At 30.1% G+C, this 17124-nt stretch overlaps 4 protein-coding genes across 4 annotated transcripts; all 4 read left to right on the plus strand.

Moving 5' to 3' along the window:
• The first annotated feature begins 1227 nt into the window (after positions 1-1227).
• Positions 1228-2001, plus strand: LOC121121316 (uncharacterized). The gene is made up of 3 exons (XM_040716204.2): positions 1228-1477; positions 1536-1637; positions 1705-2001. The coding sequence occupies exons 1-3, from the start codon at positions 1286-1288 to the stop codon at positions 1801-1803; spliced, it is 393 nt and encodes a 130-aa protein (XP_040572138.1). The 5' UTR covers positions 1228-1285; the 3' UTR covers positions 1804-2001.
• Positions 2002-5564: 3563 nt separating this feature from the next.
• Positions 5565-6346, plus strand: LOC121121319 (uncharacterized). The gene is made up of 3 exons (XM_040716207.2): positions 5565-5837; positions 5912-6013; positions 6081-6346. The coding sequence occupies exons 1-3, from the start codon at positions 5646-5648 to the stop codon at positions 6177-6179; spliced, it is 393 nt and encodes a 130-aa protein (XP_040572141.1). The 5' UTR covers positions 5565-5645; the 3' UTR covers positions 6180-6346.
• Positions 6347-9173: 2827 nt separating this feature from the next.
• On the plus strand, positions 9174-9950 carry LOC121121318 (uncharacterized). The gene is made up of 3 exons (XM_040716206.2): positions 9174-9440; positions 9515-9616; positions 9684-9950. Exons 1-3 carry the CDS (start codon positions 9249-9251, stop codon positions 9780-9782), a joined length of 393 nt encoding a protein of 130 aa, XP_040572140.1. The 5' UTR covers positions 9174-9248; the 3' UTR covers positions 9783-9950.
• Positions 9951-10462: 512 nt separating this feature from the next.
• On the plus strand, positions 10463-13558 carry LOC121121317 (uncharacterized). The gene is made up of 3 exons (XM_040716205.2): positions 10463-13080; positions 13143-13244; positions 13300-13558. Exons 1-3 carry the CDS (start codon positions 12889-12891, stop codon positions 13396-13398), a joined length of 393 nt encoding a protein of 130 aa, XP_040572139.1. The 5' UTR covers positions 10463-12888; the 3' UTR covers positions 13399-13558.
• Positions 13559-17124: the final 3566 nt, after the last annotated feature.

Below are 17124 nucleotides of genomic sequence, written 5' to 3' on the forward strand. Positions count from 1 at the left end.
AATTGACTTAGGACTACAATCATAATCTTCGACAAATTATCGTCCACTTCTATCAACAAATTATCCTTATCAACCCTTTGTAGGGTCTACAAATTGCACTCAAAGTGTTTAAATGGAGTGTTTAAATTACAATAAAAATTGAAATATTTGATTAAACAGGCCATATCAAAGCCTATAAAAGTCTCTTAGATCAAACAAAGGCTCTAAACTATAATTAAAATTACTTGGTATCTTAACTTATCCATTAAATTGGAATTTAGAGACTATAATTTATTTTAATATATATATGAAAGATTTGGTTCTATAGAACGCTACGGAACATTAAAATCTAATTTTTAGCGTTCAGCGTTTTAAAAAAAATCCGTTCTGTTCATTGCATGCAGGTCCCATGGAACGCCGATCAATTTTGAGCTCCGTTCAAAAGACTAGATGTATATAAGAAAATGAAACTTATATTATAAAATAAATAATTTCTTGACTTCCAGCATGTTTTATGCCCATGAAATATCGGGAACACAAGATTCTCAAAGATAAACCTGGTACCTATATAAGATGAAAGACTAACAAATAAGTTAAAAAACATTATATCATAAAATAGATTCACCTTTTTGTTGCAAGTTAACTTTAAAAAAAAAATATAAGGACATATTTGAAGGGAAAATATTATTTAAAAAAATAAAACATTCAGAACCCATTTTCAATATTGCATTCATTCAAATCTAGAGAAACATTTTCATTAAATTAAAATATTCAATGGGAGATTATGAGTTTAGTTTCTTGCTTTACATACATACATATTTGTCGGTCATACGTTTTAAATGTCTGAGGGTCTTATTTACTCATAATTTATTTAAAATTACATCTTTAATGTCAGATTCGTAAGATGAACTAAATGACCAATATTTAGATCGATACTAATCAAATTCCATGATATTTTTTTAAAATTTACATTCGATAAATTAAAGGTTATAAATCACAGTACATAGAATATACGCAAGTATGTTAATTAACGAAGTTCTATGAATAGTTACGCATTACAATTTATATCATTTTTAGATAAGAAGACGAGGAAGAAAAGGAAAAACCATATAGAAGAACGGGTCAAACGGGCAAGCTGTTTGTTATCCGCCGTTCAGAGCAAGGTATTTCTTACTCTCTTCTTCATTCTTCTTCTTTTGTAAGAAAATAGACAGTATAAAAAGATTCATGCAGAGTCTTGTAACCATCAGTTCATCATTTGATTTGTGAGTTTTCAGTTCATCCAACAAACCCATCAATATCCAAAATGTTTAAGGCCGTCGCTTCTACCCTTGCTTTTGCTGCTCTATTCGTTGCCACTCAAGTCTCTTCTCAATCTCCCTCAGCTTATCAGCTCCCAGCTGATGCTGAATTTACTTTGGATAGCCCAGTATCCACCTCCTTCTCCTGTGACGGACAAGCTTACGGATACTATGCTGATGTTGACAACAATTGCCAAGTAAATACACACATCCACTATCATAAAGATGTGACTTCTAATGAATTTATCATTACAGATCTTCCACATTTGCTTGCCCATTGAGGATGACGCTGGACAAATCATTGAAACTACTCAATACTCCTTTGTCTGTGGAAACACAACCATCTTCGATCAACAAGTATGCAAAATCAATAGATACCTACACATGATATGTATTTCAATTAATTTTATCTTTTCCTCCCTAGACTTTGACCTGCAACTACCCCGAAGATGCTTTCCCCTGCAATGAAGCTCCTTCTCTTTACGGTGCCGTTGAATTTGGAAGGATCCCTGAGAGAGAATAAACACATGAGCTATTACAATATATCTAGTCAGTTCAAGATCCTTTAAGAAAATATTTACATATTTTTTTATACAGAGTCACTATGTGATGAGAATCATGGTTTTTATTGAATAAAATTAAATTGATAATCACTTCTTTTATAAGTACTATAAAATAAATGAATCAAAAACTATATTTAATTATTATTATTTGATTATTATATTGTTCAAATTTATCTTATTATTAATACTTAGATAGATAAAAGACAGTAGCTAAATGATAACTGTTGGGAATTTGCTATCATCAGATATTTTTTTATTTTTCATTGAAAAAAGAAAATAACCATAAAAAGGAATATATATATATATTGCTTCAAGAGCGTGTTTTGATTTGAAAATCTTAAAAAAAAATGAAATTTCGATGTTTTTTCTTATAAATTAACGATAAAACATATATTTTTCTGCAATATTTTTACAATTTTTCTCTAACTTGCCTCATGATATGAATATTTTAATTCGAGACATGCTTTATTTAAATATATATTATCTTTTTGTACCACGTATTAAGCACATTTATTTAGATGTTTTATTCATTTTTGCAACTCAAATCTTGTTTTTTTGATGCGTAATTAATAATATTTTTTATTAAATATATTTTCATTGTTCATTTATTCCAAATAAAACACCTTTTTTACCAATAAATAATAATTTTGGACTACAAAAACTGTCTGATTTGACTCTTAATACAATCTATAATGATCTACATATTTATGATTGATGTTAGTTTTTCAACCTCTATTATTGATTGTTTATTCACATAATGAAAAAATCAACTCTTTTAGTAATTTTTCAATTAACTTCAACACCTTATTAAAAAAAACCTTATTACTAATACATAATACATAATGTTGAGTAATATCCTAGAAGATAGAAAAAATATTCAATGTATAATTTAAAAAAAGATATATTTAAAGAATATGCAACTCAATAAATTGTTCTTCAAATTTATATTATTTCAGTGATCCCAATTTTTATGGGGTGTGTACTAGCAAATAGTAAAGATCATCATCCTATTCTTTCCGATTTCAATGTCGATGTCATGAAGTCATGCCCCGTATAGGAACATCAAGACAATCGACGAAAGATACTTCTAACATGATCATCCATATCAAGAGATGTTTGTATTCCAAATTCCACGAGCGAAGACGGGAGGAGAATTCATCAGAGAAAAACTACCCAAGTCCTAAAGGATTAGAGTGGATTCCTCCTTTGGGAATGAGATACCAGGATCGAAACAATAAAGTGATCCATTCACGACGAGTAGATAATGTAAATATTTCAAAATGGGATAACCGTTGTGAAGCGAGCGTGGTGTCATTCTAAATCCAAGATTCTAAATTGTTTTTTTTTAATGGAGTCAATTGCTATCATATGTTAGAGTAGTGAGTACGTTTGACGTCGAAAATAAATATTGCCCAATTTGGTGTAATATTATATTTTATAAAATTAAAGCAATTGCAATTTAACTACTTAGTTTTTATTGATGTAACATATTAAAATCAGTTAATCACTTCAATTTCTATTAAGCAAAATAAGATTTCTTACATTAACTTTTATATTTTGAAATTTGCAAAATTATTAGACACAAATAATCCCACGGATGCTTTTTTTAAAGGTAGTAGGTCTTAATTTTGACTGACACAACATCGGTTAAGTGAATGTCAAAAGACAACATGTTGCATGGACAAAATGTCGACTGTACCAAACGAAATATTATATTTAAAAATACGAAGAACAGTTTCTACGACATTTCAAACAAGACATTTCCAACCCGAGATATTTACCCCACCACCCCTAGATAAACTAACATTAGGAACCCTCACAAGCCCTTACGTCAAAGATTGGGGCTATTTCGGATACTGCCATGCTAAAAGAAGAGATTAACCCACCGCTGTTAATTAAATTACTTTTAAGGGCCCCTCTCAAGAAACCAATTTATTCCACGAAAATTAATAGTTATAACGCTAATACAGCCTACAAAACATTTTATTAAGTCCATATATTCATATTTATTTGTTGACATTTGATATTTTTTTATTAACATTTCCATACTTTTTGCATGGCTCCATTTATATTATGATATTCTTTTCTCAGGTGTTTGATGCATTACCCTCAAAGGCCACTCCCAACATCTCAACTTATATTTAACAAGTTAGGGGTGCTTTTGCGTAACACCAGTTCCCAAAAACTAGATGAACCTTTTAGATAGCCCTTTTGGATGTAAATGGGGCAGGGGGTGAATGTAAGTAGTGGCGGTGTGTTTCACTTCATTTTTGGGACCGGCGGCACCCCAAAACAGCTCCCAACATTGGGTGTGTAAATGAGGGTTGTGAGGGGCTTTAAGTGATTGCTTAAATAGTGGTATTGGGTTTAACCACATTATGGGGCCAGGGTGTACCCAAAACAGGACCAACATTTTGGGGATAAATAGGGGTTGTGAGGGCCTCTTATTGGTTGCTTAAATATTGGATGTGGGGTTCATCCCATTGTTGGATACGGCGGTACCCAAAAACAGCCCGAATATTTGGGTTTTATAAGGGGGTTATGAGGGCCCCTTATTGGTAGTTTATATAGGAGTAGAGGTGGTGGGGGTATGTTTCACCATTTACAAGAGCCCCTTATTTTATGTTCCATGGTCGAAGTTACGTCGGTCAAGGTTTTATCTATTTGACGTTTAATCTATTCGATGGTTTTGTCCATCTTTTGTATATAAATAATTAATGCTCTAAACAATAAATTAGAAGTTATTTATAGAGAAACGGACTATTTAGTGTAAAGACAATGAAGGACGTCACCTATCTCATAGTATTCGTCACCTTTGATCCACCATTTCTTAAAGTGTACTAAACCTAATAAAAAAATACAACTCTTCTGCTGTTTAAAACTTGCTTTATTGATTTTTGGAAAAAGGAATTCATGATGAAACATCTTGAATTATTAAAACATAAAATTCTTAATTTTCCTTAGGGGTAAAACACAAAAAATACCGTGTAAACGGTATCCATAATGATAGTCCCTTGTACCTACCAAAGTTGAGAGACTAAAGAAAGTTAAAATTTCCATATAGGTAGTAATTTAAAGTTTCTTCTCCTAAAGACTCTTATTATTCAAAAAAGGATACTCTTTTCAGCATATTTTTAATATTTGAGCGACAGACAGTCTAATTTTTTCTCTAAGAAAAGATTGTTTAGATTATTTTACAATCTCCAATGCAAAATTTCATAGTCACAACATTTTATAAAAAAATTATTGAATGGAAGATTCTAAGTTGAATGAGGATTTTTGAAAATCTTACTTACATATTTATGTGAATCTTATTTGTTAGTCATATTTCAAAAATGTGCAAGATTCTAATTTGATCATCATTATATCACAATTATGTCTTAGATTCAAAAATACTGATATCAAGGGAGTGACAAGTATTTAGATCGATACAAATCAAATTCCTTTATATTTATTTTAAAAGTTTTCACGGCATAAATAAAAGATTTTAAAGCAGTATAAAGAATCCACAAGTATGTTAATGCAGGAAGATCAATGAATAATTACGCGCTAGAATTCATACTTTTTTTTAAATAAGCAGACGAGAATGAATAGGACAAATATATAGAAGAACGGGTCAAACGGGCAAACTGTTTGTTGTCCGGCGTTCAAAGCAACGTTTTCCTTACTCTCTTCTTCATTATTCTTCTTTTATAAAAAAAAATAAACAGTATAAAAAGATTCATGCAGAGTCTTGCAACCATCAGTTCATCATTTGATTTGTGAGTTTTCAGTTCATCCAACAAAACCATCAATATCCAAAATGTTTAAGGCCGTCGCTTCTACCCTTGCTTTTGCTGCTCTATTCGTTGCCACTCAAGTCTCTTCTCAATCTCCCTCAGCTTATCAGCTCCCAGCTGATGCTGAATTAACTTTGGATAGCCCAGTATCCACCTCCTTCTCCTGTGACGGACAAGCTTACGGATACTATGCGGATGTTGACAACAATTGCCAAGTAAATACACACACATCCCCTATAACAAAGTTGTGACCTCTTATAACATAAATTCCATGAATTTATCATTACAGATCTTCCACATTTGCTTGCCCATTGAGGATGATGCTGGACAAATCATTGAAACTACTCAATACTCCTTTGTCTGTGGAAATACAACCATCTTCGATCAACAAGTATGCAAAATCAATAGATACCTACACATGATATATATTTCAATTAATTTTATCTTTTCCTCCCTAGACTTTGACCTGCAACTACCCCGAAGATGCTTTCCCATGCAATGAAGCTCCTTCTCTTTACGGTGCCGTTGAATTTGGAAGGATCCCTGAGAGAGAATAAACGCATGAGCTATTACAACATCTAGTCAGTTCAAGATAATTTAAGAAAATATTTACATATTTTTGTAACAGAGTCACTATGTGATGAGAATCATGGTTTTTATTGAAGAAAATTAAATTGATAATCACTTCTTTTATGAAGTACAAATAAAATGAATGAATCAAAAACTACGTTTAATCATTATTATTTGATTAGAGAAATTTATCAAATTTCTATTATTTCTAATGCTTACATATATAATAGTATAGAAAAGGTTTATTTATAGTATGGAAAGATACAAAACCTATAATTGTGTCAAATATTTCTTTGAATTATTGAATTGTATGAATCTAAATATATAAATGAAGATAAAAAATGTGTTCTAATTTTCTCCTTTTCTTAGTTTTTCTTTAAGTTTGTTTTTATGTTGACAGACCAAATGTATTCATAGATACCCAAAAAACTTATTCAAGAAGCCTCCTGTCATAAAAAAACATTTACAGTTGTATATTAGGCAAAAAAATATTTGTCGTCAAATTTTGTACATGAAAATATAAAAATCAATTCAGGAGCATTAAATATTGAGTTTGACATTAGGCTTCTTTTAGTATTCATAATTAAAATAAAATTACATTTGCAATATTTTCATACATAATGATATTTTTTTAAATATAAAATATATATTAATGAAATTTTTGTAGCTTTAGTTTATCTTGTAGGCCCTAGGAATATTGTTTAGCAAAAATCTTTATTTTTAAAATAAAGGTTAACTATTAACTATTTCTGATGATGTGATCTAAAATGTATTTTTACAATTATTCCACTATAAATAGAAAGGAAAAATCCCGAAAATAAATGGTTATTGGCCAAACACATCATTCTCTCAACTTTGCATTTTTTCTGATTTAGATTAAATTCTAATCTAATAAATCAACTATAAGGAGGGAAATGTAGAAAAATCAATAGCTGGTTTACTTTTATTTTTGATGCTAAGGTTGAAAGATAAATTGAATATCAATATTTAAAAAATAACAATTATTACTTAGTAAATATTCATTTTATCACCCAACCTTTACCTAAAAAAGAAATATGATAAATTGAACTAAATTAGTTGACCAAATACGTACAAGCTATTATCAAGTATTTAATATGTTATCTCGGTACACTTACAGTGTTATTCAATCCAAATTTACATCAAAGTTGTATCTTTCCTCAATGTGAAACTTAAAGAATTCCCTGCAAGACATCATTTTCACTAATATTATGATAAAGTATTCAAGTTTTACAATGCAATTAGTTTTGTAAAACTATCTTTCGTCAACGAGAATAGTTTGCCATTAATTTTAGTGATAATGACGTTACTGGAGTATACATATGATGAAGTTGTTCTGCCCCAATGCCTATTTTAAGAGAGAGTGTTTCTATACATTTGGGATACTTCCTTAAGATTTAGGACCGAGCCATGCTTAGATGGAGTAGTAAAAATTTCAAACTCTTGATTCCTTCTTGTATAATTAATTTTAAACTCTACCCCTGTACTGCATTATCCTTAAACAAAATCTCATTTTAAAAAAATATATATATTTCTAAATTTTAAAAAGTCTATACTTAAGTTTACAAGCACAATATTCAACAAACTTATTAGTCTCAAAAGTCCCAAGCGTAAGAAATATTACAATAAATATAAACAGCTGACCAAAAATAGATGTTTACTCTTCCTAGTACTTGGATAAAATTATGATGATTTCTCATTTCCTGGGATATTGTCTTTGAGCGGGAAACTGGAAAATGTATAAATCCCATCAATAAATAATAATTACGATGAAATTTAAGTATTTTTTAATATTTTGACAAGATATTATTAAATTTTAAAATCAATCAAACCAAAATATTTTTTTCAATTCATTTTCATATTTTGAAATTTGCAAAATTATTTGACGTGAGTAACCCTACGGATCATGATGCTTTGTTTAAAACGGGTAATTAAAAGGGGATTGATCTGAGACGAAACCTAACATTTTTAAGACCTTTGCAAAATTATTTATTTGATTGTACAGCATTTGTATAAAATATATATTTCTATAAAACCTCTAAATAAGATGTCATTGAAAGAGAAACGGACTATTGAGTCTATGGATAATGAAGAACGAGAATTATTAAATATGACTTGTCATACTCTGAAAAACAAAACTTTAGAAGTGTATCACATAAAAAATGTAACTTTGCTGATTTATAAAACTTGTTTTATTGCCTTTTGTACCTTGTATTATTAAACAATTAAATTCTTCATTTTTGTAGGACTAAAACACAAAAAATATTCAAACACGGTATGCATAGAGACAACCCCTTGTACTACCAAAGTTAAAAGACTAAATTAAAGTAAAATATCCATGTAATAGTTTAAAATTTCATTTTCATTAAAAAGGAATAGACTAAAAGCTCCTTTTGGATGTATAGGAAGGGCAAATAGGTGTAATAATAGCATTCGAAAAATATACTCTTGACAACCCATTTCAATATTGCAGCAACAGACAGTCAACTTTTTTTGTCTAAAAAAAGCTAGTTTAGATTATATTACAATCTCCAATGCAAAATTTAAAGGTCACAATATTTAATATATGAAAATATTCAATGGAAGATACTGAGTTGAATGAGTATTTTACATATCTAGATCTTTTTTATTGGTCATATTTTAAAAAAAGTGTAAGAGCCTTACATATTCATCATTTAATAACAATTATATCTTTGATTCAATGTTTGTGAGATATATATTAATAAAATTCCATGATATTTTTTTTAATAGTTTCCATGTGATACATAAAAGGTTATGCAGCAAATAGTTACGCGTTACGATTTATACTTTTATTTAAAAGAACAAGACAAGAAAGAAAAGGAAACCCCATATGAAAGAGCGGGTCAAACGAGCAAACTGTTTGTTGTTCGCCGTTCCTAGCATCGTATTTCTTATTCTCTTCTTCTTTTATAAGAAAATAAGCAGTATAAAATGATTTATACAGAGTCTTAGAACCATCAGTTCATCATTTGATTTGTGAGTTTTCAGTTCATCCAACAAAACCATCAATATCCAAAATGTTTAAGGCCGTCGCTTCTACCCTTGCTTTTGCTGCTCTATTCGTTGCCACTCAAGTCTCTTCTCAATCTCCCTCAGCTTATCAGCTCCCAGCTGATGCTGAATTTACTTTGGATAGCCCAGTATCCACCTCCTTCTCCTGTGACGGACAAGCTTACGGATACTATGCGGATGTTGACAACAATTGCCAAGTAAATACACACACATCCCCTATAACAAAGTTGTGACCTCTTATAACATAAATTCCATGAATTTATCATTACAGATCTTCCACATTTGCTTGCCCATTGAGGATGATGCTGGACAAATCATTCAAACTACTCAATACTCCTTTGTCTGTGGAAATACAACCATCTTCGATCAACAAGTATGCAAAATCAATAGATACCTACACATGATATATATTTCAATTAATTTTATCTTTTCCTCCCTAGACTTTGACCTGCAACTACCCCGAAGATGCTTTCCCATGCAATGAAGCTCCTTCTCTTTACGGTGCCGTTGAATTTGGAAGGATCCCTGAGAGAGAATAAACACATGAGCTATTACAACATCTAGTCAGTTCAAGATAATTTAAGAAAATATTTACATATTTTTGTAACAGAGTCACTATGTGATGAGAATCATGGTTTTTATGGAAGAAAATTAAATTGATAATCACTTCTTTTATGAGAACTATGAAATAAATTAATCAAAAGCTACATTTAATTATTATTAATAGATTCTTATATTCATCCAATTCGAATTATTACAATTACTTACATAGATATGAGTGCAAAAAAAAGGGTTTGTCGATATTATGAAAAGATACATTACCCATAATTGCCTCAAACATGTCTTTGAAATATTGGGCTGATGTATATTTGAAGCAAAAATAGGAATTGGATTTTCTTCTATTCTTAATTTGCTTTCAAGATTGTTTAAATGTCGATACACCAAATATATTAATAGATTCATAAGAATAACTTTCCCAGACAATTACAGCCATGAAAGAGCATTTACAAGCAATCAAAACAATAGCTCTCTTATTTTGAGTTTAACTAACATATTGATATGAAAATATTAAAATCAAATCAACAATATTAAATACTTGGTTTGGTGTAAATACACCATAATCTCAACTATAGCATTTTTCTATAATTAATAAGATCAAATTCACGTTTTATAAATTAACTAATAACGGGGAATTGCAGAAAAGTAATAATTATTTATTTTTCTTTTTGAAGCTAATGTCAAGAGATACAATGCAGATCTATAACTACGTAATAGTATAGTTTTTAGTACATATTCATTGTATCATGCAATTTTTCCCTAGAAAAAGGGATAATTAAATTAAGTATAAACCATTAGTCCTATATACTTTACTTGTGTCGAATAATTTATCATATACAAAAAAAATTCCATCAATTCATTTTCCTAATTGAAAAATTCTTTGAACGCCAATAAATTCACGGATAAGGATGCTTTGTTTAAATCGGCTAATAAAAACCAGATTTATTTTGCAATAATCAACATTTTTTTAGACCTTTACTAAGTTTCCAATAATTACCTGATAAACTAATGATTCACAACTATAACAATATACATATAAACGTTTCACTTAGTAGACAAAACAGCGCCCTGGGTTGAAAAACAAAATAATTCAAGTTTATTACATTTTCAGAAACAGAATGCAGGTGCACAGTTGGGATAATTTTAGTAAAGAACGAACTGGATATTAGCAAAGTCTGAGGTATCACAGACGAAGTACTTTCTGCCCCCTGCTACATCTTTAATGCAACTTAAGATTGGTTTCAAGAACAGTGCTACGACTGGGTGTCCAAGGATATTTGTCCTCCTAGCTCCTAAGACCTGAATATGTTGGATTATTTTGTTTGGAGCTACCGTGAGTTAAAGATGAACAGAGGTCATCACACCACCAAGAGATCAACTCTATTGTCATAGAATGCAAGAATTTAGATCGGACTATAGTTTCAAGGGCTTTGCACAGTTCAGAACCAGAAAAGAGGCTGTTATTGAGGTCGACAGAGGTTACATTAACTTATATGTACACAATGATTATATCTGCTACTCATTTTTAGTTTCTTAAATAAACTTGAAAAAATGACCATTTCATGCTAATTAAAATAGATTAATTCATATCCACGGATTTCGATGTTATTCTCTAAACGTACTTTTTTAAGACAAAAACACTTTGAGAATCGAACTGCATTATGAACAAAAATTAACATTGACATACGAGTTGGGGTATTTTTAAATATGAGTTGGTGGAGGGATAGCGATGGTACGCGAGAGCTGCTTAAAACACGATTGTTAAAATTTATTTATTATGTGATAAATTGCTTCGACTTAAATGCTACGTCCAGGAAGGAAGTCAACTCATATTTCAAGGTATTACTATTGTACATAAAAGATAAAAATTAAAAATACATATTTAGACAAGCTCGAGTTTTTGAGGATTGGATCGACTTTGAACTCTATTATTTGCAATAGGCAATAAAAAATATTAGGTTGCCTGACAATAGGAAATTTGTATTTTTATACGAGATAAAACTCATAAATTGCAGAGTTTTTCACCAGTTTTACATTATTTATTTGTTGTATTTTAATTAGTTAATTATTTTTGTTGCTTTTAGATCCTGTTAAGGTGATCTAATTTAAACTTTATTGTTAGTTTATGATTGCAGTACCGCAATTCTTCCTGCATTACCTAATTTTGTATATTTTAATGGGTACATGTATCAACACTATAAAAAAATCTTTTAAATACCATGAAAGCAGGATTCATAGAAAGAAACTTATGTACCTACAGAAGTTGAGAAATTAAAGCAAAAGTTAAAAAAACTATATAATAAATTAAAGTCTACTTTTAATCATAAATTAAGATTCTACAAAGTCCTTTGTGTCTTAAAGGAAGGAAGAATGCAATATTATCATTCAAAAAAGATATTGATCCTTGACATCCCTTTTCAATATTTCAGTCAGAGACAGGCTACTTTTTTTTAAAATATACTGTAAGATCAAAATACAATATTTAATGCAGAATTTCAAGGTTGCAACATTTAATAAGTGAGAAGATTTAATGGAAGATTATGAATTTATCGAGTATTTAACATCCTACGTTACTTTCTTATGTAGATCGTATTTGTTGGTGATATCTTTAGAATGCCTAAAAGTTTTATTTGCTCATCAGAATTAAATCTTTCATTCAAGATTTTTGAGTTGAAATAATTGACGAAAAATTAAATGAATAATGATCAACTTCCATGGTATTTTTTAAAAGCTTACATGCAATAAATAAAAAGTTATAAAGCAAAATACATCAAGAATCTGAAGGTAAAATAATTCATAACGCTCTATGAATGGTTACGCGTTACAATTTATATATTTATATACATATTTTTAAAGAAGAACAGAAGGAAAAGGAAAAAACCATATGGAAGAACGGGTCAAACGAGCAAGCTGTTTGTTGTCTGCCGTTCAAAGCAACGTTTTCCTTACTCTCTTCTTCTTCTTTAAAAACAAAAAAATAAATAAAATAAGCAGTATAAAAAGATTCATGCAAAGTCTTAGAACCATCAGTTCATCATTTGATTTGTGAGTTTTCAGTTCATCAAACAAAACCAACTGCTATCCAAAATGTTTAAGGCCGTCGTTTCTACCCTTGCTTTTGCTGCTCTCTTCGTTGCCACTCAAGTCTCTTCTCAATCTCCCTCAGCTTATCAGCTCCCTGCTGATGCTGAATTAATTTTGAATAGCCCAGTATCTACCTCTTTCTCTTGTGACGGACAATCTTACGGGTACTACGCTGATGTTGACAACAATTGCCAAGTAAATCCACTCACATCAACCATTACAATCTTGTAACTTCTTACATAATTTTATTATTACAGATCTTCCACATTTGCTTGCCCATTGAGGATGATGCAGGACAAATCATTGAGACTGCTCAATACTCCTTCGTCTGTGGAAACACTACCATGTTTGATCAACAAGTAAGTTACCATCATTACTTACATATGCATAACTTCAATCTATTTTATCCCTTAGACTTTGACCTGCAACTACCCCGAAGATGCTTTCCCCTGCAATGAAGCTCCTTCTCTCTACGGTGCCGTTGAATTTGGAAGAATCCCTGAGAGCAAATAAACGCCTGAGCCATAACAACATCTAGTCAATCCAAGAAAATATTTATACATATTTTTTTACAATGTCACTATGTGATGAGAATCATAATTTTTATAAAAAAAAATTAAACTGATAATCACCTCTTTCATGAGTACTATAAAATAAACAAATCAAAATTCCATTCAATATATTTAATTATTTGTAATATTAATCAAATTTCCCTAATTAGTAATACTTAGATAGATATGAGTGCAAAAAATAATTGTGTATCCATAGTATGAAAAGATACAAAACGCAACATCTCCTTGAGGATGTTCCAAGGATTTTAATTATCATTTTAGGAAAAGGAAGCATGAACACACACACCTTATATTGGAATAACTTTTAAGAAGGTCCTAATATGTACCTAATCATTATAATTTCCTATCCATAATCAAAACTAATAATGTGTATTGAATTTATTTATTCTTGCTTTTTGGACAAGGATTATACATACTTCCTATCATAAAGAACTCGGATGTTTCTACAAACATATATATATAGGTATATATACGGTAGTGTACATTATTTAGGTTTTAATGTGTAATTTCCGTTCTGCTAATTATAATTACAAATTACAAATCTTTCCTGAGTTGACTCTATGTGGGTATGGATGCAAGTACGTTTCTATATGTACATAAGTAATATAATTGAGTACTTATAATTCATTATGAATCAAAAATTAAATTAAAATTATTAACAAGATGTCACTTTTTTCGTTTATAAATATACAACAATATAAAATGTTTTCATCCATTGCTATATATAATGTTGTGTAAGTCCTTATTTATACAGTCCAGTTAATTCCATTCTTAGGAAATGTCAAATCAGGACTTGGGACCGTTTCTTAAGAACATAACATTTCTTCGGGCTGTCATTAATAAAACTGAATAAAAAATAAGAAATAAAGTCCAGTGAAGGGCCGAACTTTATAAATTGTAGGACTGAACTGGAGGAGACTGCAAGAAAGTGCTTTAATAATAACTAACATTCATTCGTTGACTGCCTTTTTGTGTGGTAAGAGTTCATGTTATTGAGCATGACTATAAAAGAGTAAAACAATAGGGAAATTAAAGCAACCATTTGTTTGATGCTTTTTCGAGAAAATAATCACATGAAAGTTGAGTACTACATTTTGCTCTGTGAAGTGCCAAAGCACTGATCGATTCAAAACTAGCTAATGGTGTAACAATTTGCAGGCAAATAATTATATTCTTAGAAAAGGTACTATTACACCTTGGGGCTGATCCTTTAGACCATCAGTCCTTCAGACTGTCAGTACTAGAACTGATTATAATAAGAAGAAATAGAGTTGAGTAACGACATCAAGGACGAATCTTTATAAGCTTTAGGACTGAAGCTTTCTATTTGAGGCAAAAATGTTATTACAGTCCTTGTTTAGAACTGAGAAAGGCAGTTCTGTCAAGATCACTCTCGGTTTGGTGCAGTTAAGTCCTGCGTGTCACTTCTAAAACTTATAAATTTTGGTCCTTGATGACGTCACTCAACTTAATTTTTTTTCTTATTTTAATCAGTTTTAGTACTGACAGTCGGAAGGACGACAGTCTTAAGTACCGGTCCTAAGACTGTACTATAGCAAATAAATAAGGAATGACATAAAACTAGAAATAGTGAGTCTACGACTCTGAATGTATAATCCAGTTGCGTGGGTTAAGCAATCTACCATTGCTATTGATTTGTTGAAAGATGAAAAGTGGCTTGAATTTAACAAATTAATAAGATAAAATTATCAACTTAAGATGAAAAAATTAAGTTATGAAAAGCGATTGAGACAAGACAATAAGTAAATATATTATTTATTATTTGATGCACTTGTACTTGAATACATTTCAGGTATAAATTTTAATTAAGTACTTACACTTGACATAAGTCCGTTCAAATGAGTTGACCCCATCCTTGAATTGATGGCCCTCTCTGTCCTAAACTCTTACTCCATTTCCTAATCTAAAAAACCAGATTATGCCCTACCTATTCACCCCTACTAAATTACCTAAAAAGGAGATATTTATTCTTCAAAAGTACCGTTTCTTATTTTGACCAAATCTTGAGTAAACTCGATTTGACCCATCCTTAAACAACTTCGTTTGGATAATAATTTCTGATTTTATATCAATATATTTTATTCAAAAAAATTTTATGACCCAAGATAAAGTTTTTTATCAGTCAATGGTTTTATATAGTCTTATATATATATTTTTAATAACATCCAAAAAGAATAGATTATGGTTGATCCTTTGTCAACCTTTTTTATTTCATCGAGAACATTCCTGGCTTATCTGATCTGATGGTTCTTGTATTTAAAATAAAACGTAAAGAGAATTATGTTTCAGTATAAACAAATATAAAATTAGAGAGAGGTCACAAATTGCATAGTAAACTTTTAGCAATGTCATAATGGAGGCAAAGTTTTTGACATAGTTGTTAAACAACTAAATGGACAATAAAAAAATGAATATAACTTTTTTTCATTAAAAAAAGTTACACAGGAAAAAGGGTTTTCTGTCTTCCAAAATTTATTAATTGATAACTCCCTAAGATGACCGACATCCAGAATGATAATGTTATCTGAAAACAACAGTCTGAATTAATTAGTGTTGATATGATGGTATATGGTGGATCTTTGAAGTAACAATGGTGGTTCTAACCCTGTCTCTCTGGCCCAGGATTACCTCATACAAATACTGAGGCCCTTGGGTGCAACTTGGGAAGTTAAGTGTGCTATTTTCTTGCCATCTATCTGCAGATGGGGAAAAATTAACCGATCTTTCCATAGGACTGTACGGTAAATGAATAACTATAAATATAATGTAGTAAACTTGGGTGCAATTTTCCTGCTGACAATCCTTTGCACACGCTTTTATCATGATAACACACTCAAAACAGTTCCAAAAGAAAGGCAAATAGATAAATAAAAAGCTGTCTTAATGTTTCATAATAAGTCTTCATCAATACTAATACTAAAGCTGAACAAAAGGTCATATATATTTTATATTTCTTCTTAAGGAACCATTATCCTTGCATTCAAGACAATCATAGAAAAATATTTTATATTTCCTAATGATGAGTCTTCAAAATTTGTTTTTAATACATATATTAGAACAGTAAATAGTAAAAAAAAATAAAACAATAGACTGGCCCTATATATCGTTAAACTATAAGCTTTTAAAACATGTGCATTAAAGAGTTACCTATTTATAATTTGAAATATTAAGAAGAAATTTGTAAACACTTAATAGGTAACCTATAACATGAAGGCCCCATAGCCAAACATTGTCAGTTATATCTATATTGACAATCATGTTTCATTAAAAATTTGTACATTAGAACACACACAAACCAAACACAAATATAGTTGATAAAAGCCATCGTTAAAAGTGCACCCGTGGATTTTATTTTAAGTGGATTGACATAATTTATGTGCTTCAAAAGGGGAAGAATGTTTTAGATTGAGATACTTCCACTAATTTCAATTTAATTAAAGAGTTAAAATTTATTTGGAAACTAAATAAGAGTGTTACTAGCTTTCATGATTTGGGGTTAGCCCCAAAAATTATGAGCACCATAATAGTATTAATTTTATAAATTGGTTTATTATACATGTATAAGGTGTGATAAAAACAAATTGATTATTTTTTATGAATGATTTTTTAAACTTTTTTTTCAATTAATTTTTTTATCCTTGCCTAT

Source organism: Lepeophtheirus salmonis, chromosome 7 (assembly GCF_016086655.4).
Source record: "Lepeophtheirus salmonis chromosome 7, UVic_Lsal_1.4, whole genome shotgun sequence".
In the NCBI taxonomy this organism is placed as follows: Eukaryota; Metazoa; Arthropoda; class Copepoda; order Siphonostomatoida; family Caligidae; genus Lepeophtheirus; species Lepeophtheirus salmonis.